Genomic DNA, 25182 nt, shown 5'->3' with positions numbered 1-25182 from the left:
ATACATGAAGCTACTTAGGGCCTGGTGCAAGTGACCCTTGGTACCCCTCCTCTGGGCTTTTAGAGGGTGCTGGTCTTTTCCAGAGAGAAGCTGCATGGAGAGTTATCAGAATGCAGGACCCAGGCCTCCTCACTTCTGACCTGCTGGGTCATTAGGCGGTATAGCCTCTGAGGACATGGAAGCTTCATGAAGATGGGCAGAAAAGATTTCTGATGATCTAGAGTCAAGCACAATGTTGTTTTCATGCTTCAGTGCACAAACGGTGTCTCCCATGCATCTTCCTCCCCTCACGGGAGGGAGAATACCTGACTGCATTCTCCCCCACCTTGTAGGCTAGGTGGGTAGCTCAGCTCTGCTGAAGGGAAGGCTGGATGTAGTGTGGGAGAGAGACCGCATTTGTACAAAGCTGAAGGCCGAGGCACCATTCTAGCTTCTAGGCAAAATGAGGGAATACTCAGAATGACCCACAGTAGTGCTTATGCCCAATTTTCAGGACACAGTCTAGGTTTTGAACAGTGGTGGGGGGTGGGGGGAAGGAGTAGGCACTTAGATGGTGGATTTGAGCTGGTGAGGGAGAGATCGCCTTTCTCTCCAAGTCCCAAGCCCCCTATAAATCTCCCCCAAATGACTGGGGTCAGGAGAAGATTGGGAAGGCAAGCCCTCCCAGCAGGATATCTTCCTTGGGCTCTTCCCTGAAATTCGGGCCCATTTAGGGGAAAGGCAGGGATCAGGAAGTGACCAGTCCCGCCTCCATTTCCCAATCCTCGTTGTCACAGATCCCCACCCACCGCCTGCAGCCAAGAGCCTTCCCCCAGCGAGAGCCACTCAGAAACAGAAAAGAAGGCCACGCCACATTTATTCCACTTCTTCAAGGTGCAAGCCTCTTATCTCCTTTGGGCACTGGACTTACAGGCCTGTGCTCGCTGTTGACTGCGGGTTGCCTGCGGCCGGCTGAGTGTCCCAGGGCCCGGCAGTGCCTCGGGCAGAGAGGAGGGTGAGGGTCCCCGGGGCACTAGCACCTGGCCCTGACCACCCATTCTCTCAACTCTGCCAGGCTCTGCCAGACCAAGAGTAGAGGCAAAATCAGGTTCTGAAGTGCCTGGGGCTGAGGGTGGGGACCCCCAGAAATCGTGGGAGAAGGGAGAGCTGTATGTTCCCCGGGAAACCCTTTAAGAGGAAGGAAGACTGAAATGAGGTCATTTGACCCAGCATCCTGGGGGAACCCCTAAGGCCTCCTCTTCTGTTCCCTGAGAAGTGAAGCTCTGTAAACCAGAGGAGGCGGGTAGATGGGCCGGTGGGCGTGACCAGTCTCTTCTCCTCTGGGCCTGTCAGCTTTAGCCACACAGGCTGGGGGTCAGAGGAGCCGTACCTGAGCCTGTGCGAGACCCAAAGTTCAGCCCAGGCAGTGGGGCCTGACAGAGACGGCCTGGCCCCCCCAGGTCCTGCTGCGCTGCTTCCGGCAGAGAGGCAGTGGAAGGTAATGCTGGTGACATCTCCCAGCTGCTGGCCAGGAGAGAGGTAGGCTGATGAGACGGGACAAGACATCATCCCGTGTCCGGTCCCGCACTGCAGGCAGGAGATCAGGGTCTGAATGATTCTAATGCTTCAGGATGTCGTGCACCCCAAGGAGCTCGGACATCAGGAGTCGGGAGCCGTTGGGGGCCTACTTAACCTGTAAGGAAAGCTACCAGTTAGTTCCCCGCCCAGGCAGAGAAGCCTGCAGCCAGTAGCCCAGGACCCAACCCACTCAACTTTCAGGAGCACCCAGCCATTCAAGTCCTCAGCTGTCCCCTTGTCGGGTCCTTGACCCCTAACTCTGGTTCTCTTCCCTGACTACACTCTAGAATCCCCTGGGGAGTTTATAAAATCCCCAGCCCTGGTGGCACCAGAGTCTCTGGAAGCAGGACCTGGGAGCTGCCCTCTTAGAAGCTCCCCTGGTGAATCCAATGCAGCCAAAGGTCAGGAGGAGGGGAGGTGGGGAGAAGAATTTGAGTTGTTTCTGTGGGCTCTTTGGCTACAGCTCTGAATAAGGAAGTGAACATTCACTATAATTAAGTTTTGAGTTATCTGTAAATAAACTCCATATCACAGCAAGAAAAATTTATGTCCCTACTAAAATTAGAACTTCCTGCCCACGAGGGCCCTTTGGGAAAGAATCTCCCCCTTGCGGGGGTTTAAGAGGATGGATTCTCCCCTTGCTGGGACAGGTCTGGGAGGAGATGCCTCCTCAGCCCAAGGACAGTCTGAAACTCAAGGAAGTTCTGCCCCTGGCTCCTTAGCTCCCAGATCCTGGGAGCACTTGCCATTTAGTGAGCCCTCCCCTCTGTGCCCCCCTCCTCCCTGCATGTGGCCATCCTACTTAATCCCTAGTTACCCCAGCAGGGAGGGATCACCATTCCTACTTCACCCGGGAGGGAACTGAAGCTCAGAGCCAGACAAACCTCCAGGGTTCATGCAGTTTGTAAGGGGCAGTGAGGGGTTGGGTCCTCTGGGGATTCTTTCCACTGCGCCCCTGTTGTCCCGTGAGGAAGTGACGGATGGCGGGGGTGGGGTGGGGGGGTGATGGGGAGGGTGTGGGGCGTGCGCACACACGCACAAGTGTGTATGTACGTAGACAGGCCCTCTGACCTTCAGGGCAAGGACCATCCTTGATGCCGAGATTAGGTCTCCCCTTTTCTTGGGTATTAAAACTGTGCTTTAGGGGCGCCTGGGTGGCTTAGTCGGTTAAGCGTCTGACTTTCGACTTTCACTTAGGTCATGATCTCACGGTTCGTGGGTTCGAGCCCCGCATCGGGCTCTGTGCTGGCTGCCAGCTCAGAGCCTGGAGCCTGTTTCAGTCTGTGACTCCCTCTCTCTCTGACCCTCCCCTGCTCACGCCGTCTCTCTCTCTCCTAGAAATAAATAAAACATTAAAAAATAAAATAAAATAAAACTGTGCTTTATAAAAAGCAGGACAGCTAGACAACTAGACAACTGCTTCATAAAAGCAGGCAGCTTTCAAATGCACCTACTTAGTTATGTGAGAAGTTGGTCAGTCTGTCACTCCAGTTTTCTTTTGTGAACCTCACTGGTGCAAAAAATCCAAAAGTCTGATTCCTGCTGCACCCCCTCTGGTACCCCTCGCCCCCACCCTGGGGAGAGGACCCTAACCGGAGGTGACCCAGAGTCTCTGAGGCTGGGCCTGCAGTGTGGCGGCCCTGGGAATGTGTGCACGAGACAGAACCCACAGGGCCAGAGAAACACAGGCCTTGGGCAGTTAGCCCGAGTTCTGTGCTGTGGTTTCCTGGTGTGGGTCATGGACAGCAGGACTCTGTGGATGGTCGCGGAGGTTGAAGGACTTGGTCTGGGGGAGGCATCAGGCTGAGTCCACATTCCCAAGGAGCAGGACACGGCCACAAATCCACGTGCCTCTGAGTCCCCCGTCTGACTGCACTGACGTTCACATCCCCAAGACTCTAGTGAAAGCCTACAGCTCACAAAGATGGCGACCCATCTAAGGACAAGGCCAGAGCTCCGACGTGACTGGAAGAGGGCCACCTGTCATCAAACCTGCATAGGCAGGCACAGGGACCCCAGGGTGCCTTGAGGAGCCACCCATCTCCATACACAGTGGGAACTCCTTACCCTTCAATGATGTGGTTGTTGTCCTGAAGGTCAAAGGCCAGCAGCTTCATCTCTTCGCAGAGCTCTTGCATGCTGTCCAAGGCAGAGGCAAGAGATGGGAGGGGGCTGTGGTTGAGGCCGAAACACCCCGCCTGACCCTTTCCCCAGGAAGCCCACCACCCTGACTCTCTTGATTCCTGCCTCCCAGGCCTGAGGCAGAACCCCTTGGGCTCTCACCTCTGCACCCTCCCCCCTTCACCCCCCCCCACTCCCTTCCATGTACATACACACACACACACACCCTCCTCTCCAGCACTTACTGCAGAACCAGATCCATCAGTGCAGGGCTGGGATGAGGAGCTGTGGGGGTTGCTGAGACCTGAGCCTCCTTTGTTCTGTCCTGAAGGAGCTGGTGAGATAACTGGTCAAGGATCTGAAGGGAAAGCCACACGTTTTTAGTCAGGAGGGAGGGGCCAGCAGATGTGTTTCTTTGTAAGGGAGGTGTGAGGAAGGGTAAGAAAAGGGTAACAAAATGGCTCCCAGCCCGCATCCCTGGGGCACCCAGAATGCCCACGCCTTTCCCGCAAGCCCCTGCTTCTATCCTTGGAGCGTGGCTGACACAGCCACCTTCACTCAACTGTGCTTGGATTTAATGGTCCAGACTGCCAAGTTCTCCTCTGGGTCTAACCCACATCCCTGCAGCCCAGCACGAGCCAGGAGCTGCAGAGAAGGGGCAGGGCAGCCAGCCAGCCTCTGAAGGAACGAGGCTGGCTGCAGGTGCTCCGGGCTGGGAACCAGAGAAGCAGCCTTCCCAGAGCTGCCTGTGTCGGCCCCCAGAGGGCCGACTAAAAGACCACAGAGAGTTCATGTTGCCTCTCTCAAGAGTAGCCTGGAACTTCTCCGGCTCCACAGGGCATGAGGAAGATGTTCCAGCATTTGGGAAGCTCTGTCCTTGCAGTGACCTTCAGTCTCAGGTCACCCGGAAGTGCCTTCCATTCTCTGTCTCCACCTCAGGGCACATTTGTGTGTTAGAGACCTCCAACCCCACAAAGTGCTTGGACTCGGGGAATGGCCCTGTGGCCCCGGGATGGGGGAGGGGGGGAGGGCTGATTGACCTGGCTTCCTCTCAGCAGCCCTAGTGTCCCCCCGGAAGGGCTCGCACCTTGCTGAGGCTCTCCTGGGCTCCCTGGGCCTCTGTGTTAAAGGCAGCCACAGAACAGCTGACCATGCGCAAGTGGTTCCTGGTGTCGTGCACCTCTCTGGAAGAGAGCAGGTAAAACAGCAGAGCTGGGTTTGCTCGTGCTGACGGCGGCCCATCCAGCTGCCCTTCGGGTCACCACCCAGACACGTGGAGAGGTTTTCCAGACAGCAGAGGATGGAGACGATGGGTCCTGGCCATCTGCCTCTTTCCAGGTACGCCCTCACTCCTCACTGAGGACACGTTGGACTGAGACTGCTGAGGGCCCGATCTGAACCGCAGCGGGAGTGAAACCCCACGTGGCTGGGCCCGTCCTACACGCCAGTGAGGACGAGCTCACGGCCAGGTTAGGCTCCAGACGGACAGAGGAAGCCCAGGGCACTTACTATGGGAACTGCCCCATTTCCAGAGCAAATCAAGGTTGGGACGCTTTCACGAATTCTCTTTTTTTCTGTGTGGAGGGACTGAGCAGGACCATTTTCCCCATTGCACAAAAAGGAAACCAACCCAAGGACGGATAAACCAGTGGTTGATTCCCACCCCTGCCTACACATTAGAATTAACCTGGAGGCACTTTTAAACTGCTGACAAGCAAGCCTGACCTCAGACCAATTAAATCAGAATTTGGAGTGGGTTGGGTGTGGAGGAGCTGCGTTCTAATGTGAGGATGGGTGAGTGCCTGGGTCTTAGCCCCATAACAAGCCCACAGGTCATCCAGGCCTGGGAGCCTGCCCTCAGGAGGGGGCAGTGCTCCCACAGGCAGAGGAAGGAGGGAAGGACTCATCTGAGGAGGGAAAACCCAAAACTCCTACAGGGGACTGTATGAGAGGGTTCTATTTAAGGCCCTCATCCCAGAGAGCTCTTCTCCCCAGAGAGGGGGCTTCCCAACTCAATCACCTGGGGACACGGAAAGAAGATTTCCGAGGCGGTCATATACACAGACTAGTCTTTGGTCTGCTACTTACTAGCAGTGTGGGATTGAGAATGAGCCTGTCTCCTCATCTGTGGAGTGGGGTGATAGTGGGTACTGCCGAGGGTAGATATTGTGGGATTAAATAAGCTAATGTACAGAAATCACCCAGGTGCACAAAACCACTCCTGTCCTGGCCTTTGTGCCTGTACTCCTGCCTCCCCTCAGTCAGGGCTCCGCAGGTCCCCCCTCGTCCCCCAAGGGCCCTGGGGGGTCCATGAGCTCAGCTCAGCAGGTGGGCCGACTGTTACCTCATCCACTTGCCGTGCGTGACTAGGGATGTCTGGTACCTCTGTACACACTTCTCCTGGAACACTTGCAGGAGCCTTTTGGCTAAATGACCGAAATTCACCCTGAAAAGACAGGGACCCCGACGCACAGAGATAAGCAACCAGAGCCGCTGTGCACAAGGCCAGTGTCTCTCAGTCTCCAGCGCCCATAGCGGGGCTGCCTGTCCAAACCAGCAGGAAACAATGCTCACACACACAGATTGTGGAGCTCGGAGTGGCTGGTACACACAACACAGCAACAGAGAGGTGTGGGAGAAGGACAAGGGGACCTTAGAGAACACACATGCTCGCAGGCTCATTCCTCACAGAGGAGACGAGATGGTTCTGGAGAGACCGAGAGAGAGAGAGAGAGTGTGTGTGTGTGTATGTGTGTGTGTGTATGGGTTAGGGGTGGGTGTAGAGCTAGGGGAGTGAGTCTACAAGTCACCACTGAAAACAGGGAGGGTCTCCTGTGAGAGGGGAGTCCAGGACACAGAGGAGCAGAGAGCAGCGTGAGGCGACACACGGGCAGAGGTCAGAAGCGGTAAGTGGGAAGTCAGTGAGGACAATCAGGAAAAGAAACAAACAGTCCTGTTCATACTAGAAATAAATCCAGTTACATCAAGACTGCTTCAGAGAAACCTCCCTCTGAGTCAGCTACACGATCTCCCTCCCCGACCCCAGATAACCTGCCCCACATACAGTTACCCGCTTTTCTTCTGTCTACACCAGGGCCCAGATCAGAGCCCTCCAGCACATCCGGTCAGGCGCAGAGCATCGCTCCTCCCCTGCGACACCCACCCTCCCGCTCACCCACCTGCAAGGGGGCAAGGGGCGCAGGCCACTCACTTATCCAGCTTGTGGATCTGCTCCTCGTTGTAGCCAAGGCCTGAATGAAACAGATAGGGATGGTGTCACTTGTCCAGTGAGTCAACAAAACAGAATGCCATGAGGGTTGGGGGACAAGGACAAAGATGAAGGTGGCTCAGCCTGGGCCCTTGGGAGCTCACAGCCCAGTGGACCCAGGAAGGGGCAGCAGGAGTGAAGCAAGCAGCCAGCAAACTGCATTATGCCAAGCGGGGGGTGAGGGGGTGGGGCACGAAGCTGCAGAGAAATTGCCGCGGGGCTCCTGGGGCCAGGGGTGGAGAGATGATACTGGGGAGACGTCAGGGCAGGATGAGGTGGATGAGGACCTTGGAGGACTCGTGGTCAGCCCTAGCTCCTCATCAGGTCCCCTCCCAAGTGGCTTATGCCTGCACCCGCAGGCCCCATTCCCCACCATTTAAGCCGCAGGCAGAGCCAGCTGAGCTCTGCAGCAATGAGCTGGGTAAGCCAGGCCACCGCCCTGAACCTCGCCTCCATTCTCTACCTCCCCCCTTCTTGGACCAGCCACTTTTGCCAGAAGAGCTGGTTTTCACCGCCTTGGCCACTCCTGTGCTACTCATGGTGCTAGGAAGATACTGCCCCCTCCTGGGCTTCGAGGGAATGGGCCTCCCGGCTAGTGGCTTCCCAGAGATGACCTGACTGGGAGGCTTGCCTTGCTGCCCCCTGCCCAGTTCCCTAGCAGCACAACCCCCTCCCTGGGCTCTTTGTCCTGGGCCCTGCTCTCAGCTCGCTGAGCACTGAAGTCCCAGCTCCGTGTCCCAGCCCGGCCTCCTGGTAGCAGGAGGTGGTAGGCAAATGACCTCACCTCCCCGAATGGGCTTCCTCATCCATCATATGGACACACAGGACGGGTGTGAGGGGGGAGAGAAAACCAGGGAGATATTTCAGAATGGCGTCTTTCAATCCTCCAGGGGGTGGCAGTCAAAGGCTAGTTTTCCTTTCATTTTTAATTTTCGTAAAGGACCCTTGCAGACTCATAGAAACAAAACTGTTTGAGGCTGTAAAGCAGAGTGGTTAGAAGCGTCCAGACCTGGATTGCTTGGGCTACTTACTATCCCAGGGTCTTGTTTTCCTCAGCTATAATTAGGGGAGGGTAATGGTGCCTAGTGTTTTTACAAGCGTTAAATAAATCAAAGACATGCCCAGCCCCAGGGGGTCATGTCCAGCACGCAGGAGGTGCTCCGAAGGGTAGTGATGTTAGGAGGATGGAATCCCAGTGATGGAGGCAGAAGAGCTTCCGAGGTTCTCCTAAAATCCCAGCCAAGGAGGTCAGCTGGGCGTCAGATACAGGAGCGTCTCAGTTTCCCGGTCTCCTGTGCCACCCTCCCCGCCCCCTCTACAGCCAGACCCAGAGGCAGGACGGAGGCTCCCAAGAAGAGAAGATCATCTGGATCTGTATGTCCAAGTCTGCGGCCGCGGGACACATGTGGCTACCAATCACCCGCTGAGTGGCTAGCGCGACCGAGGAACCGAGTTTCGTTTTAACTGAGTCAATTACGTAACAACTTAAAGCTGGAGCAGCGGAAACGATAGTTTTCCCATCAAAACACAGCTCTATTGTTTTGGTGAGATGAGAGTGCACCCTGCTAAAAAATCAGCTTCCGAATAGAGATGTGCTGTGAGTGTCAAATACACAGGAGTGTGAGGACTTAGCACACACGGGGGTAAAAAAAAAAGTAAAATGTCTCTAATAATTTGGTTTATGTTGATTACACACTGAAATGACAATTTGGACGTATTGGGTTAAATAAAATATATTAATGAAAATTAATTTCGGCTCTTTGTTTTTACATTTTAAATTTTGGCACCTAGAGAACTCCAAGTAGGTATGTTGCTGGCATCACATTTCTGTGGCTCAGTGCTTTTTAGGCAATTCTAGGGATAGAGGAGAACTTGACACTCAAGACCAAGACCTTCAGTCCACACATCAGGAGATGCTTGCAACTTGGGTGGAGAGGGAGAGGGTTGGCTCCCGGTGTGTTAGCTCCCCAAAGCCAAGAGCCAACTGGGGTCTCCCGGGTCCCCCCTGGGTTCTGTACTACTCTGTCCCATGATGGCAGTCACCTTGAGCAAGCAGCCGCCCATCCCTGAGCCTGTAAATGAGCTGCTCCTGCCCAGAGGGTCTTTGTGTGGTAAGTAGAAAACACAGGCTAAGTAATTGGCCCAATGACTACTTGACATTTCTTCAGATCCTCCCTTATCTGGGAAACCTGGCTATTTTAATGAGCCAAAAGACACAGTGGATAGGGAAACATTCCTTAAACTATAAGTGCCCTGCAGAGTTGAGGGTCTCTTTCGAAGGCCATCTCTCCCGTAGCAGCCAGCCTCCAGCCAGCTGAGTCCCCCAACCATGCCACCTAAGCCTCTTACGTAGGTACAGGCATCACATCCCTCACTTTACATGGGGACCCTGCCCTAGGCCAGCTGCACCCCTGCTGGCCCCACATGCACCATCCACATAGGGGCCTCCAGCAGCCACACCGGTGGTGCATTGAGGAAGAGCCGGATAAGCAGAGGGAAGGAAGGAAGGAGGGAGAGACGGGAGGGAAGCGAGAGAACGGGGAGTAGTTCACTCTCCCCAAGGCTCACCTGGCCTCATTCTGGATTTCTTGAACTGTTTGTAGATGAGGTTCATCTTGTCCAAACAGCACTGAACCTGCTGGATGCTGTAGGCCGGAGACAGGGACCAGGCAATGGGAGAATCAAACAGCACAGAGTAAAGGGTGAGGGAGGGGATGGCATGGCCGGCAGGGGTGGGGGTTGCGGGGGACCTGCCTGCCTGCGGAAGGAGCCTCATTGCCACAGTTTTGAGGGCTAGTCTGGAAATGAGAGTGACTCTCCTGTACCTAAGCTTGCCTGAAGTGCCTTGGGGCCAGCCAGCCACCTCTCATTCCCATGGTTATTCTTTCTCTCGCTGTCTCTTTCTCTCTCACATGCACATACACACATGAGGTGTTTAGTAAGAGGTAAGACAGACAAAAAGCCAAGCGGGACAGGCCACAGAATGGCCTTTGCTACACTAGAAGGCTTGAGAACAGAATCCAGGAAGGAGCCTTGGACCCTGAGAATCTGGGCGTGCCTGGAGCAGATGGGAGTAGAACAGAAATCTCTCTTCTGGTTTCCTGGGAAGAATAGAAATAGTGCCCTCTTGGTATATTCAACGGCTGGCACACAGAAGGTGCTTAAATAATGGATCAACAATCCCTGTCTAAAAGGAGAATGAATTCAAGGATCCTCAATCTTGCCTGGAGGCAAGGGGATGAGGGAAATGACCTCTCAAGGACCTTCACCCCTTAGAGTTTAAGGTCATTATTGTTTCTTCCTTCCCCTTTTCAGGCTAGTTACAAACACTGCGTTTGAGATGTTGAGTGTGTGAGAGTGTGTGTGTGTGTGTGTGTGTGTGTGTGTGTGTTGTGGAGGGGAGGGGTGCTCTTCCTCACCCCTACTCTGGGCAGGGCCCAAGTGGGTTCCCAGGGCTCTGCGGGTCACCTGCCCTTTGGAGAACATAGAGTGAATGAAACCTCACAACCGGTTTTTATCCAAAAGACTCGGGCTAGATACGGTCTGAATTCAGGGTCTTCTGATTTTAGAGAGGTAACTCGTTACATAGACTCTATCGTGGAACAGCATCCCTTGTGAAATACACTCCATGTTCAGAGAACTCTAAGAATATTCACCGTAGGTGGGATGAAGAGACTAAAAAGAAGACTCATGTCGGCTGAGGTCAAGTTTTGCAACCAAACCAAACCAAAACAAAAAAACCCTACAGGTTTCAAAGCTCTTTGGTTTTGGAATTGAGGGCCTAGGTTATGGATCTGTGTAGGCACTGGGCAACTGGTCAGGGTGAAGCCAAAGCACCAGGCTAGGAGGTGGGGGTGGGCATTCTTATGTTTGTTGAAAGAGAGAATGAGGCTTTAGAGGGTGTAAATCCCTGGTGTAGGCCAAGCACATAGGCTTTGGAAGCGGGCACACCTGACTTGAAGCCCCACCACTGTCATGTGTCATTTACTGGCTGTGACCCGGGGCACATTAACCTCCCTGTGTGAGGTGCCTCGTCTACAAAAGCAGCATACTAGTAGTATTGCTATTTTGAGGATTAAATGAGATGATACAAGTAGGAGGGCCAATCCGGGGAAAGAGCTGAGCAAAGGTTCACAAGAGAAATGGAACAAAATGATTCCTTTATTTAGAACTGCTGCACCTACTAAGATTTGCTCTCTGAACTCCTAGAGGGGTGCAGGACCCCAGATCCTTTTCTCCTTCTGGCCAGCCTCAGGGGACGATCTTACACATTCTTGGCTCCCACACCACTACCCCATGCCCCAGCACCCTTGCCCTGATAAAGAAGCAAGCGGACTGATTCCTTAAAAGCCTGCTGGACCTTCTGAGCTGTGCATCCCTGCCCCCACCCCCACCCAACCAAAAAGGAAAATCCCACAGACCTTCTGTCCGCATGTACCTGATCCCGGTTCTTCATCAGCTCGGAGCTCAGGTTGCTTAGGCTCGTCTGGGTCTCTGTGATGTTGTGGGAACATCTGGAGAGGGCCTCAGCCAACTAGAGGACAAAAAACAAAGGGCAGACACCCAGGGGGTCCTCAGCTCGGGGTGCTGATGGCGGCCTGACTCCCCCCCCAGCTCTGCTCTTGACAGTCCTCCCAAGCCCCAGCCTCACTCACAGCCCGCAGCTTGGACCTCAGCTCTGTGATTCTCTTCAGTTCCTGCATCTCAGGCATCCCAGTCACACTGCTGAACCTCCAGGGAAGGACAGAGAAAGGACATGTCTGGGGGATTGGGAGGCAGAGCTCCGGGACCGCATGTTGAAGATGACATCTTTGGGACAGCCTTGCTGGCTTCTGGGGTATCTGGGGAGTTTTGTGGTTGGATCAGAGGAACTAACTTCAAGAGGCCCCTAATCACCAAAGTCGTACCATTGCTGAGAACTGCAAGGAGTAAAGATTGAGGTCGATGGAAACAACGGGAATCTATGAAAATTCATGAGTCCATGAAGCAAGCCGATTGTTAACGAAATCCTTACAACTAAAGGAAAAACTAAATTTTCTTCCCAGGAGATACTGTATTTTATGATAACTAATAACTTACTAATAAGGGAAAAGCAATATTTTACAGGATACTAGCCAATAATATTCCAGGACCTGGAATGATTAGCATTGTGTTGCCCCCAGTGAAATTATTTGCTTGGGCACGGTGTTAAAATAAGTGACTCATGATTAAGGCATGGAAACTTGTGCGGTGCCAAAGTAACAGCACACTGTTTCTTTCACAGGGAAAATGTGACCGCACAATAGAGGAATTAGCCTGTTCCCACCCAATGAGGGGAAGATACGAAGTGTACTCGGTGTCATCTGTGATGGATTTAGCCAAAAAAATGTTCAACTCGAGTCCAGGCTTCAGAACTCTCAGTCTATATGAAATGCTGCAAAAGAAGAAAAAAAACCGAAGGGTATCAAGAGGAAGCACGAGGGGAGTCTAGAAAGTGGGACGATGGGTGTTGTCCCTCCAACAGGCTGGTGTCATGAAGGGGGAGAGGCGGCCAGTCTAGATTAAAGTAGATTTAAGGAGCATAACAAGTAAACACAAAGTGTGGTCTTGGATTGGATCCTGTTTTGGATAAAAGAAGCTAAAAAAGTAAAGCCGGGGACCACTTTGATTATAGATTACTTTGGATGAGATGAAAATGTACTGGCATGGGGCTGGAGAGCTCGTCAGCTGAGAAAAAGGTTCTAGAAGAGCAAGTGCTATAAAAATCTCATGCTGGTGAATATATATAGTTAAATGCATGGAGTAGAGAACTACCTAAAAGGGTGTGTACTACTCAAGTGTGGTAGCCCAGCTCTGGGCGATAGGACGTGGCGCTTGTATTTCATGCTTGCTTATCTGTATTCTCCACCTTTCTACAATTAGCATACACTATTTCTATCACAATAACATTCAGGGGGAAAGAATCCCGTGTGCTTTGGGTTGGGAATGGTGGGGGTACGGAAAGAAGATGGGAGAGGGTTAGGAATGAACTGGAAGCCTCTTGAGGGTAGGCATGCTACCCACTCTGCTCACCATTATATCTCCAGTGCCTGGCAAAGTGCTCAGCACACAATGCTTCCTCAATACATGGTTGTGGAATGAATTAGTGAACGCAGAAATGGACCTTAGGGCGTGGAATATTTGCTGGCAGAAGAGGAGGAAGCTGGCCTGGTCCAGCAGGGTAGGGAGTCAGGGGAGATGGGTCTGAGTGCGACTCGTAGCCGCCACCTTGCCTGTCTTGTGTGCTCTGGGCTCAGTCACTTCAGCTCTCCAAGACTTGGATTCTTCATGTACATAATGGGGAGACAAATCTCCTTTCTGCCACCCAGGAAAGTGTTTGTGGGGATCAAACAGCTAAAGCTCTCAGCTAGAGATCAGGGACACACGCTTATTGGGGGTGGGCATGGGGGAAGCACTGGGGCTCCCTGAGCAAGTCCTGGCAGCTGAACGGTGCCACGGCATGGCCGCAGCTGCCCATGGTGACCAGGGAGCTTTGGGACAAAGGCAAAGACACTCTGCCAAAGGGTCCTGGCTTGGAGGGCCCGTCCTGGGGAGCCCATGGCAGGAGGAGTGTGCTGTGGGAGAGGTGAGTGACCAGCTGGGCAGTGGCAGCCACTTTATGCCTGGTGCTTATTAAAGTATCTCAGACCCCAGAATCGACAGGTCTAAGGATGTTCAAAAAAGAATAGAATCATAAAGCATCAGAGGCGGGAGGCCTCAGAGATCATCCAGTTCTCTCATTTTCAAAAAGAGGAAATATAGTGGCTCAGGTGGGGAGAGAGAACAGTGGCCTGAGGTCCATAGTGAAGAGCGGGGACTGGCCCTCTGAGTCTCCGCTCAGCGATCTTTCCACTCTCCATGCTCCTCCTTGGTGGGAGGCTGAGATATTTCTCGAAGCAGCCACCCCTGAGCCTGCCTTCTCGAGGCCTCTGAGGGGCCTTGGAGCCAGAAAGGGGAAAACAATGGTCAGCAGACCCCGGACTCCAGGCCCACGGCTGGGCTGTCCCTTCTCCACAGTCCTCAGGCCAGGGCAGGTGGGCAGACAAGTACCGCAAGTGCTTTCTCTACACATTTCTTTCCTGTTCGAGAACCTACAGTAGAACTCTACTGGCCATCTTATCGGGGTCCAATCTGCCAAATGGACCTTCCAGAACCTCCATGCATTCTCTCCCCTCCTTTCCACCCCTCCATCCTGCTCTACCTTCACTCTGGGATATTTTCCATTTTTCCCATTTTGACTATGGCTTCAAGAAACCTCACCATCATCCCTCCCCCAGTCTCTTCAATCACAGCTCCCTTGTCTGTCTCTGCACAGGACCTTCCAACTCAAGGTATTATCTTTCACTCTGGCCTTAAAAGAAGTCTTCCATGAAGACCTCCATGATTGCCTCTACCCCTATCTAGTCTTCCTCTACCCAACCATCCTATCACCTGGGAAGGGCTCCCTACTGCAGGGGAACGTGGACCCTCTGTGTGCATGAGGCCACATCTATCCCTGGACCCCCTTTCTGTGCCCTGGACAGAGCTCTGTTTGAGGAGCAGTGCTGGTGTCCCTGCAGCCCCTCATCTCTACCACCATGTGAAGGGGACTCAGCCAGTCCAGGGTCCCTGTTCCTGTCATCTGCTCTGCTTCCGCCCACACCACTACCACCCTCTCTGCCCCATCATCAGCATTGCTGCTGCCACGCAAGGGAGCAGCGAGTCAACCCACCGCTGGGAAACTCCCAGAACCTTCCTGAGGGTAAGGGCCGGGGACACCAGGCATGTTCACACAGTCACTGCTTCTCTGTCACCACACGTCTCCTTCCGGCGGGGAAGGCTCCAGCCACAGTCAGCTTCCCTGGCCTGCAGAGCCCCCTCCTCCCATGCCTTCCAAGATTCGGGGGGCTGTGCCCACTGCTCACAAGTGCTCAGGCCAAGGGCGTCTTCCTGCTTCTCGTCTCCAGACTCCTCAGCTTGGTTCCCTCCTCCCCTTTCTCCCAGTCTCCTTGTATCTGGCCCGTCACCCCTAATCAGCCCAAGTCCGAGGAGTGGTGGCCATTGGAGCCCCAAGGCGGGGCCAGGGGAGAAGAAGAGGGTGAGGACAGAGACAGAAGGAAGAGTGTGGGGGATGAGACCACCTGACCTCAACCCTGTCAGGTTCAGTGGGGGTGCTGTGCTGCTCTGGGGCTTGGGACCCACTGAGGCCGTGTCCCAGGGACCTCTTTCCCCTCACCTCCTACAGTGCAGGGGAGGCGTGTACAGTCACCTAGCAGGGTGGGGAATGAGGGACAGGGTAGGAGTGCTCTCTGTTCGCCTGAATGGCAGGGAGGGCCCGAGCTCTGGGTGTGTGGAGAAGAGCGTGGTTGGAAATATTGGGGGTGAAAGACAGGCAGAGAAGGGCTGAGGGGTCCGAGCCAGCCTCACACCTGAGGCAGCGCGCCCCTGTGCTGGGCAGGACACCCACCTCTCGGTGCCCAGGCTGCTGCTGAGGAACAGGAGGGTCATCCGCGTGACCTCCAGTGTCCGCCTGCACGTGGCCTGGAGCGTCTCCCTGCCAAGGTGTGCCGAGTCAGAGCTCCGTCCTCCCTGGGGGGCGAGCGCCCTGCACCCGTGGGAAGGGTCCCAGGACCATGTGGGAGGGGTCTATCCTGCCTCCCGGCTTTGCCCTCCTGCCCAGCCCTTGGGGGTACTCACACAAACCAGTACAGCCCCCGAAGCATTAGCTCCTGCCCAGCCAGCAGGGCCCGCGCCAGCCACAGGGCCTGGTAGCCAGCGCCCAGCACGCTCTGAAACACACAGGGGACAGTGGTAGGTTCCCCACCCCTCTCCCCTGCACCCCCCTCCCCCCCATGGGCTGCCTCTCACCTTGGCAGTGCTATAATCTGCCTGCAGGTCCACTTTGGGGAAGAACTTGGGGATGTCCTGAGCGGCTGCAGACAAAGACCCTGTCTGAGGGGGTCTGGAAGAACCCTAAGTTCATCTTTCCTCATTCACCATGCACATCTGCCCTCACCTCTAGCCTCCCACCTCATGCAGAGCCCCCTCACCCCCCAGCCTAAATAAATGTACTTTATATGCTCCTTTACAATTGCAGTCTCTCATTGCCCCCTCATGTCCTCTTTGGAGAACTGCAGCCTCACGCCAAAGGTCCCAGAAACAGCCAGAAGATGGGCTAAAACCACCCTCGTGCCCTGGAGTCTCAAGGCTAATTCTCCTTTCCAGCATAGGAGACCCTGAGGAGGATGAGACTGGCATCATTCAAATGAGAAGAAATGACATGTTTTCTAGAACTTGGAAGACAAAGCTCTGGGACCCTGACCACCTTTCCTTCACTCCATCACCTTGGGCTCCTGCTTCCTCCAACCCAAACTATCCAAGGCCTTCCCACCGATGGCAGAGAATGGAAATCATATTAAACCCAGATCCCCCTGTTTCAACTGAAAGTGTCTTTCACAGCTCCGTGGATACTGTGAAGCCCAGGGAGGTCAAGCCACCAGCCTGAATCACACAGCATTTCAGAGGCATGGTAGAACTAGAGGCCAGATCTGCCTTCTGCACCTTGTGGGTACAAAGAAACACCCACAGCAACATTTATCAACACCCTGGATAGTAAACTCCGGCCCCTCATAGCAAAGAAGAGCCAGCCTTTGTGGCCCTACTCACGGTCCCTGAAGGCCAGCCCCTTGGGGGTCTCACTGGCCATGCTGAAGAGGGTCAGGGGGCTGCTTGCTGTCGTGTGGGCGATGTGTTGTGCCGAGAGGCTGGGCTCAAGGACGCAGATGTGACCCTCAAAGAGGTACTCCTGATTCTGGGGGGCCACGCTGGTCTGCTCGTACACGGCTTCCAGAAAGATGGCTATCCTAAAGGCACAGGGGGGCAGGGGGGAGGGGGAGGGCAGGAAGTGTCAGCAGGCAGGGTAGGGGTCCAGGTGACCCAAACCCCAGCTAAGCCTTCATCCATGGACAGGGCTAAGCTTTTCAAAGGGAGGGACTGGGTAACGTCCTCTCTTATCAAGGGTGGGGAGACAAAGGTTAGAGCTCATGTGTTAGGGTGGCCGGAGACGGTAGGAACAGAACACAGGAGCTCCGATACCCAGCCTCTGCCTCTGCACCCCTTTCCTGTAACATTCCCCCTAAAACTCACCGAGTCCTATAAAATTCTCCAGAAATACAGGTATCTATGAGCAATGTGTTTGGGAAATACATTGCCAACACACACACACGCACACGCACACGCACATGTACACATGCACACTCACATATGCATGTGTGTGCACACACTACCCTTGTAAAGGTTGCTGAATCTCTGGAGTCTAACAGCAAAGGAAGGACTGTTTTACATTAACTTTGTGGAACTAGTATTTTCCAAACTAAGATTGCAGCCAGAAGCTCTCCTATTTCAACAGCCCACAGAGTGCCGCCTAGCATACACCCTTCTGCCTGGGCAGAGGTTCTGGGGCCTCCATCGTTCACTCACGTGTTGTGGGCGTGGATGTAGACGTGGTGCAGGGCCGCCTGGGACAGGGAGAAGACATGAACAACCACTCGCTGCAGGATGTCGCTGGTCTCCGCAAAGAACTGGTCGAAGCCCCAGCACTTGGCCTGCTCCACCTCCAGGATGTTGGCCAGGATGGGCACCAGCTGGCTCTGCAGCCCCCTGTGCCCAGGACACGGCGACGGTCAGGGCCCAGGGCCCAGACTTGTCCTCTTTGAGCAGGTAACAGGGCATTCCATGAGAATGCCCCCCAGAGCTAGGACCAAGGTGGTGGGCAGGGTGGGATGGGGAGGAAGCGCCGGAAGAAACAGTGAGGTGGAAGGGGAAGGCTGTGCACCCAGGCTGACTGCATGCGAGGGGCCTCAGACGTAGGGCTCTAGCGGCAGGGGTAGGTGACACCAGCTCAGACTCCAGTCTTCTGTCCCTCCTGCAGGACCCCACTCACATGGACAGCCGGCAGGTGATGGGGAGGGTGTAACTCCACTCCAGCGGCCCGTTCTCCCGCTTCTGAGTGCCTGCGATGGCCCCGGCCGGCTTCTCCGTGGTGATCCGGTACCTGGGGCTAGGCAGGACCAGGTCAGCGGGGCTCCTGGCCCATCACACTTCAATGGATGGCAAACTTAGCATGGGGGGCTCGGGGTGTTGGTTCCTATCAGCCAGCCACTCTGAATTAGCTTGGAAATGGAATTTGGGAGTCCTGGCCCTTGGCCAGTAAGACAAGCTCTCTGCCCCTTTCCACTGTCCACTTCCTCCACCCCCTTACTGCGCTTCCCCGGGTCTGGCCGCCTCGGCACCTCTGTCGTCAATGTGCTCCACTTCACAGGCCCTCCCTCAAAGTCCCACCTTCCCTGCCAGCCCCCGCCTGTCGCCTGCCCATCTCCTTCCCCTTGCCCTAACCTAACCTAGTCCGGGTTCCACACAGCTGGACCCTTGAGCTGAGGGTAGATGTTTCAACCTTCCCACGAATCTACCTTGAACCTCTTCTGCTCTGGGCAGTGCCCTCAGCAGGAGCAGTGGCTGTCTCCAGCTACTTCTGGATCAGCCAGCAGGAAACCTGGAAGGCCTCCCACCAGGGATGGGGGGCGGGGGGCTGGGTCCTTGCCCCTCCTTTGACCCTGGCAGGTCCCACAAGCTTTGGAGCCTCAGTTGAGGTGGGTGACACAAAGCGGGGGGTGGTGGTGGTGGTGGGGGGGGGGAGCGCTAAAGGGAAGCACCGAGCTAAGATAAGGGACTGTGATCATCTCCCATCAGTCAGGGCAGGGCTCAGCTTCTTGTCTGACTGGCTGATAACCAAGGATCAGAAAGGAGCCTGGGTGGGGGTGGCCCAGAGGAGGACCACAGAGTGAGAGGTGCTCAAGGCGATACAGCAGGGAGCCGTGGAGGAAGGCCCGGGGCCCATCCGCTCTCGTTCCCTGCCTGCGGCCCGCCGTACATCATCTCCTTGTTGCGCCGTGGCCCACCGAAGGGGACGAAGGGCAGGCTGCCGGTGGCTGCGTGGTACAGGGTGACCCCGATGCTCCAGAGATCCACGGTCACCCCGAATGTCTTCTGCTGGGGCTTGCGAAGCACTGCCCGTTCATACATGTCAGGGTGCTGTGAAAGGGAGAAGGGAGAGCAGCCACGGAGCGGCGGGTGGGCAAGGGCCGGAGCCCCCGTCCATCACGCCTCCTCCCACCACCTTTGATGAAAACAGAACTATCAGAACCACCTCCTTTGTCATTTCAAAATTGGGTGTGGGGGCGCCTGGGTGGCTCAGTCAGTTAAGCGTCCAACTCTTGATTTTGTCTTAGGTAGTGATCTCACAGTTCATGAGTTCAAGCCCCATATTGGGCTCTGCATTGACAGCAGAGCCTGCTTGGGATTCTGTCTCTTTCCGGGTCCTGGGCACAGGGGGCCCGGGCAGGGTGCAGCACCACCTTTTCCATCTCAGAGAACAGAATAACTTCTTCTGGTTGGGGTGCAGGGGTGACAGATACCGTGCCCCATGCAGGGAGACTGACCAGAGCCCCTACTCAACACCCCGCTCACCAGGTACTCCTCAGTGCCATAGACAGAGACAAACTTCTCATCGTCATCCAGCTCCCGGGCGGCCCCGAAGTCTGTCAGCTTGTAGATGCTCTGCCCCTCCTCCCCCATGAGGCGCATGATGTTTCCAGGCTTGATGTCTCGGTGGACGATGCTGTTTTCCCGCAGGTGGTTCATGCCGGCCACTGGGGACAGAGGGAGGGCTGCTAGCTCTCTGGCCAGGAACAGCTCAGAAGTGGGGCTTCTTTTGGGGAGAAGACTGTCCTTGGGTCCAGATAGAGAGTTTGCATGGGCTGACAGGGCCAAAGAAAAAGCAGGACAGACATGGGCACAGGGCAAAGGAGGGGGGCCCAAAGACATGGTGTCGAGGCTCCACTGGGATTCTCTAAGAAATCAAGAAGGATGGTTCCTCTGCCTCCCCAAGGATGGCATCCCCCTTCTTGTCTGATTTATTTCTAAAAACTGTAATAGGGGCACCTGGGTGGCTCAGTCGGTTAAGCATCTGTCTTTGGCTCAGGTCATCATCTCACGCCTCATGGGTTTGAGCCCCGCATCAGGATCTGTGCTGACAGCTCAGAGCCTGGAGCCTGCTTCAGATTCTGTGTCTCCCTCTCTCCCTGCCTCTCCCCTGCTTACCCTCTGTCTCTCTCAAAATAAACACTAAAAGAATTAAAAATTGTAATAAAATATATATAACATAACATTTAGTATTTTAACCATTTTCAGTGTAAATACTTCAGTAGCATTAAGTCCATTCACACTGTTGCATGGCCGTCACCACCATACATCTCCACAGCGTTGCCAATGTCCCAAATAGATACTCTACCTATTAAACAATCGCTCTGCGTGCCTCCCCCTGCCCCCGCCACATGCCATTCGACTTTCTGTCCCTATGGATTTGACCTTGACTTACTTCACTTAGCACAGTGTCTTCTAGGTTCATCCACATATAGCATGTGTCAGAATTTCATTCCTTTTTAAGGTTGAATCGTAACCCACTATATGGATATATACCCTATCTTGCTTGTGCATTCATCTGTCTGTGGCATGTGGGTTGTTTCATCTCATGGCTATTCTGAATGACGCTGCTATGAACTCTGGTGGACAGACTGCTTTAAGAATTGTATTTTAGGCTGGAGTTTTAGACTGCTTATTAGCAGGAGTCAGATATGATCAAACCTTGGTTTGCGAGCGTAATTTGTTCTACAAACATGCTTGTAATCCAAAGCACTTGTATATCAAAGCAAATTTCAAGGACCATTGGCTCAGTTGTGACCATGTGACGTTCGGCGTCACGTACTCCTCGTATTGCAAGACCTTGCTTGTTTATCAAGTTAAAATTTATTAGACATGTTTGCCCGTCTTGCAGAACACTCGCAGAACAAGTTACTCGCAATCCAAAATTGTATTATGCTTGGATTCTGTCCATTCATCGGTGTCTGTCCTGGACCCTGGACAGATTCTGTCCTGGTCTGTGAACAAAGAGCTTCTTAGGGACGGAATGTCTTCTGTGTTTGGTTACTTGTTTCAGAAATGCCGGACACTCTGGACACTCTGCGGCTTCCCCTGAGGGCTGGGCCTGGGGCTGGTCTGATGAGGAAGGAGGGAAGCAGAGGGAAGACTTCTGGGTGGGGGTCAGGGAGGGGCTCACCCACACAGCGCAGCACCACCAGAAACTCATCCTCCAGCAGCCCAAAGGCATTCTCGGGGCTCTCGAGCACGCTCAGCAGGCTCCCGCCGGAGCAGTACTCCATCACCAGCACCTTCTGCCGGCTAACCCCCTGTGGGTGGGACAGAGACAGGGAGGCTTGGGGCTGAAGGCAAATCTCCTCCCCTTCCATTGCTATGTGAGGAACCAGCTTTCTCAAGAGGGGGTGACTCAGCCTAGAGCCCAAAGCCCCCATTCTCCCAAAGCCCCCATTCTCTAGGTCCCAGCTTATGGCCTGGCCTTCTTTCCTTGGCCTTAAAGTGACCCCACACTTTAACCTGAGCCCAAGGTTCCCTTTTCCAGGAAGCCCTCTTAGATTAGGCCTTACTACTTCCCCGTGCACATCCCACCCCACCCCATATTCTTGACTCCACTCTACAGGTTGCTGCCCTGGCTGACCTGCTGAGAAGCATGTGACCATGGCTCCACGATTTTGTGACCTGACTCTTTCCAGCCTGTGAGGGTCAAGGACAAGACCACCTCCCTCCACCCAAGCACTGGACCCACCGTCTCCTCCACCGCAAAGAGCTTGACGATGTTTTGGTGGTTCAGCTTTCGCAGGACCTCAAACTCCCTCACCTGCACCTCGCGGGGCCGCAGGTAGCTGGCAGTGTTGAAGACCTTCACGGCAACCAGCTCCCCGGATTTCTGCCATGGGGGGTAATGTGAGTCCCGCTCCTGCCCAGGGGAGTACACCTGCCCCCAGCCCTCCGTGTAGCTTCCCCCCACCTGCCTGACACCAGAGATGAGCAAAGGTAGCCTGGTTGGGGATGGGGGCTCCCACCCTCAGCTCCCTCCCCTACTCAGAGGGAACGAAGCAGGTCCAGCACTGGTTGCGGACAAGGGCTTGGCGCACCAGATACCTTGCGGGGGATGGTCTGTTGTTACTATTACCATTTTTCTTGACAATAACCACAACGCAGCTACCGCTCCCTGGTGCCAGGAGCAGAGCTGGGATTGGAACCCCTTCTGTCTGGCTTTGCCTCTTGAGACAGGACGGTGCAGTGTGTCTCATACAATCAGGACAGCGCTGCGACGAAGGCAGGGCAAATCCAAACAAGTCCTACTTCCCACCTCTGCTGTTCCTAGATTTGCTGCCACTTCCCCGGGATGATGGCCTTGTGTATTCCTCTCTTTCTCTCCAGTCCCAAAACGTGACTGATGGAAGCTCCTAACCCCCGAGGGGCCCTTTTCAGCTCCCCACACCTCTTCCCAAAGTCGCAGTGTCCGCTGGCTTCAGAGCATGCAGGACAAAGTCCAGAGGCCTCTGCCCCGCAGCCCACCGGGGGGCTGACGGAGCCAAGAACTTCGTGGATGAGGGGCCTGGCCAGAGCTGCGTCCTACCTTGTTTCGGGCCTTGTACACACTGGCAGTGGCCCCCTGCCCCAGCAGGTCGTCCGTGTGCCATAGGTAATTGACAGTGCTCTGCATCTCCTGCCCGTGGCTGGCTGGCTGCCTTCTGCCTAGCAAAAAGATCACGCAGGCATCGAGGATTCCCTTCCTGAACCGAGATGGACGCTGGTGGCCCAAACGGTTCCATGTGGCCATTCTGGGGGCCAGGGGATGGAGGAAGTGTGAAGCATAGAAAGGTTAAGTAACTTCTCTAAAAAGAAGTACAGCCCCCACCCCCACCCCACCCCGGAGCTGTCAGCCCACAGCCTGTGCCTGTCCCACCACAGGTCACTCTACCTGTCCTCACTCCCCATCTTCTCCAACCACCTCCCCAGATGGGCCAGTCTGCAGAGACAAACCTTTTCTCTGTTACCTCTCCCAGGCACTGAGAATTCTGGGTGTTTGACATCCAGGCCTGGGATTGTCCCAGGAAGCAGAAACAGTGCTTGAAGGAAGGGCCCCAGGTCAGGCAGCGTCAACCACACCACCGCAAATCTCCAAGATTGCAACATGAGCCTGGAGCCCTTCTCCACCCACTCGCCTGGGCCCACCACTTCCTGCTGCTGTGAGCTAGCAACTGCACCAGGCGGCCAGTGTGGCCAGGTCAGCACCGCTCCAGAGAGGAACGACAGACATGTGCCGCCGCCGGCAGTGTGTGTGTGAGGATGTGCGTGTGTGCATGGGAAGGGGGTGGGGAGGCAAGACATCAGCAAATCCATGGGCTCAGGAGCCCTAGGGGACAATCTGAAACCCTCTCCAACTCCATTCCCCATCTTTGCCCCCATCCTGTGCTCTTCGAAGGCCAGTTCCTCTAAAGCAATTGGCGTCCAAGAGTGCAGCCTCAGAAACTAAATTCTCTGAAAAATAGGGTCAGGTCTGGTCTTAACGGGATGACTGGGAGAAGGAACATGAGAAGGGCCACCACCTCTTAAATACTCTCCAATAAGGCTGGACTAGTTAGGGCTCCTCCCTCTTCTAACATCTGACAGGCTCTCAACTCTAGGGTCACCATGCCTGGACTCCTACAGCTCCTTAGCCTTCTTTGAGCCTTCTCTCTATAATCTTTTTAACAATGCAAATCTTAAGAATGGCAATTCCTAGAGCCAGAGACCACTTCAAGCCAGTGGCCGGTTCAAGCCAGTGGTACTCAGTGTGTGCATTTTGCAGAAGCCATGGAGATACAGAGAGACAGTATCATAGCTCAGCTTGAATGAACTGATCAGCTAAGCCCGTCAGCCCCTCACCCCAGAGGTTGAGGAAGGATCGTGATGCCCGCGGGTCTGGGGATGTGAAGCAGGGCACATGGAAGGCAAGGCCAGGGGTCCAGTCTGGGGAGCTGGTGGGCAGCAGATTTCACTATCTTCATAATCCTCCCCCCGGGCTGGTCCCCAACACAAGCCCCGGTGCCAGGGCAGGGTGCAGCTGACGACAGAGGGAATGCACAGTGTTGTGCAAAAGGCAGAGCCTGGAAGGGCGTGGCCTGGGCTCTGCTCCTGGTCCCGCCAGGGCTGTGCCTGGGAGCTGCTGGGTGGTGCATCAGGTTGGCTGTGGGTGCACTTCGGCCCCCAGCTCGGGTGCAAGCAAACGGAGATGCTCGGATGAATGAGGGTGGGCGGTGGAGCCTGGGCTCCCACTGCCCCACCCACTGTCTGCACCTCTTCCTCCTCCTGGGGGCTCTACTGCGGCCAAACGCACTTACCCCGGTGCTCTAGCAGCCGCGGATGGAGCAGACTCTCTGGGGAGCGCGTCTGTTATGTTGACTGTCTGTGGCAAGTCCAGGAGCTGAGCTGCACCGGAAAGAGGAGGGCGGATGAGAGGCACCCCTCGGTGCTCTGTGATTCTCAGCCTCCGTCAAAGGCCACCAGCCCCAGCCCTTTAACCCTTTCCTGTTTGTCACCCTCCCCCACAGGGCTGGGGGTTTCCAGCCCATTTCCCCAGTGGCTCCAGGAGACGTTCCTCCCCACTCCTGGGACTGGGGCCAGGGAGAAAGACCCCAGGCTGGGTGAGGGCAGACGCCAGGAGCCAGCCAGGAGGAAAGTATGGAGGCAGAAGCTGAACGGGGTGTCGGGTGTTGGGAAGCGGAGCCCAGAAAGGGGTGGGAGGCAGATGGCAGCTCTCCTCCATGCCACAGCCCTCCCTGCCTCTCTCTCTGACCTCTGAGCAGTCCTTTGCAAGGGTGACTGCTGGAGATGGCATGCAGGGCACGGTGAGGTGGGGGAGGGAGAGAAGGGGGGCCAGAAGCGGCAGAGAGACCTGGGGAAGCGCTACCCGGCTGGGAGAGCCTCTGGCTACGTGGCAGCACCCCTGCACTCCGCAGAGTGCTGCCCTGCGCCTGCCCCAGTCCAGTGTCCCCTGCGGACTCAGCACACTCACCTCATCTTGGCTGTGGTGGTGGTTTGCAGGTTTGTGGGAGCGCGTGGCACCCACCGAGTTTTCAGCGTGTGCTGTCATTCCCGGGCTGTGCGCGTAACATCCTGGTGGCCATGGCCCCCGGGGGACCCCAAGGCTGGGTCGGCTGCAGGGGCAGTGCGCCACCCCTGGAGCTGGGAGGGCTGGGGGCAGAGGGTGTCCTCCCCAGCTCCCCGTGGGCAGACACTCTGTTCTGCTCCGAGCCGGC

At 55.2% G+C, this 25182-nt stretch overlaps 1 protein-coding gene across 7 annotated transcripts; it reads right to left on the bottom strand.

Moving 5' to 3' along the window:
* Window positions 1-832: 832 nt before the first annotated feature.
* On the bottom strand, window positions 833-25182 carry IKBKE (inhibitor of nuclear factor kappa B kinase subunit epsilon). 7 transcript variants are annotated; one of them, XM_039227480.1, is made up of 22 exons: window positions 24939-25182; window positions 24265-24352; window positions 22518-22635; window positions 21681-21821; window positions 21117-21246; window positions 19469-19650; window positions 18873-19033; window positions 17886-17996; window positions 17423-17602; window positions 16610-16806; window positions 15812-15876; window positions 15641-15732; window positions 15411-15497; window positions 11602-11677; window positions 11368-11480; window positions 9515-9591; window positions 6890-6929; window positions 6023-6124; window positions 4766-4862; window positions 3924-4036; window positions 3625-3696; window positions 833-1672 (listed from the first exon to the last, which is right to left on the bottom strand). In XM_039227480.1, the coding sequence occupies exons 3-22, from the start codon at window positions 22602-22604 to the stop codon at window positions 1639-1641; spliced, it is 2157 nt and encodes a 718-aa protein (XP_039083411.1). In that variant the 5' UTR covers window positions 22605-22635; window positions 24265-24352; window positions 24939-25182; the 3' UTR covers window positions 833-1638. The 7 variants fall into 7 exon arrangements, with proteins under 7 accessions (XP_039083411.1, XP_039083412.1, XP_039083413.1 ...); XM_039227481.1 differs by having other exon boundaries at window positions 22518-22632; window positions 24266-24352; XM_039227482.1 differs by lacking the exons at window positions 24265-24352; window positions 24939-25182 and adding an exon at window positions 22925-22964 and having other exon boundaries at window positions 22518-22636.

Source organism: Hyaena hyaena, unplaced genomic scaffold, assembly GCF_003009895.1.
Source record: "Hyaena hyaena isolate Hyena2069 unplaced genomic scaffold, ASM300989v1 scaffold_28, whole genome shotgun sequence".
In the NCBI taxonomy this organism is placed as follows: domain Eukaryota; kingdom Metazoa; phylum Chordata; class Mammalia; order Carnivora; family Hyaenidae; genus Hyaena; species Hyaena hyaena.
Note: the sequence above shows the minus strand (reverse complement) of the source record. Positions and strands in the feature narration are given on the sequence as shown.

Excerpts from the sequence above, each read along its gene's own strand:
- IKBKE (XM_039227480.1), bottom strand. The coding sequence starts at position 22,604 with ATGCAGAGCACTGTCAATTACCTATGGCACACGGACGACCTGCTGGGG. Across the intron at positions 19,034-19,468 it reads ATGGCACTGAGGAGTACCTG|CACCCTGACATGTATGAACG; the intron begins GTGAGCGGGGTG and ends TCCCTTTCACAG. Across the intron at positions 17,603-17,885 it reads ATCACCTGCCGGCTGTCCAT|GGGGCTGCAGAGCCAGCTGG; the intron begins GTGAGTGGGGTC and ends TCCTGGGCACAG.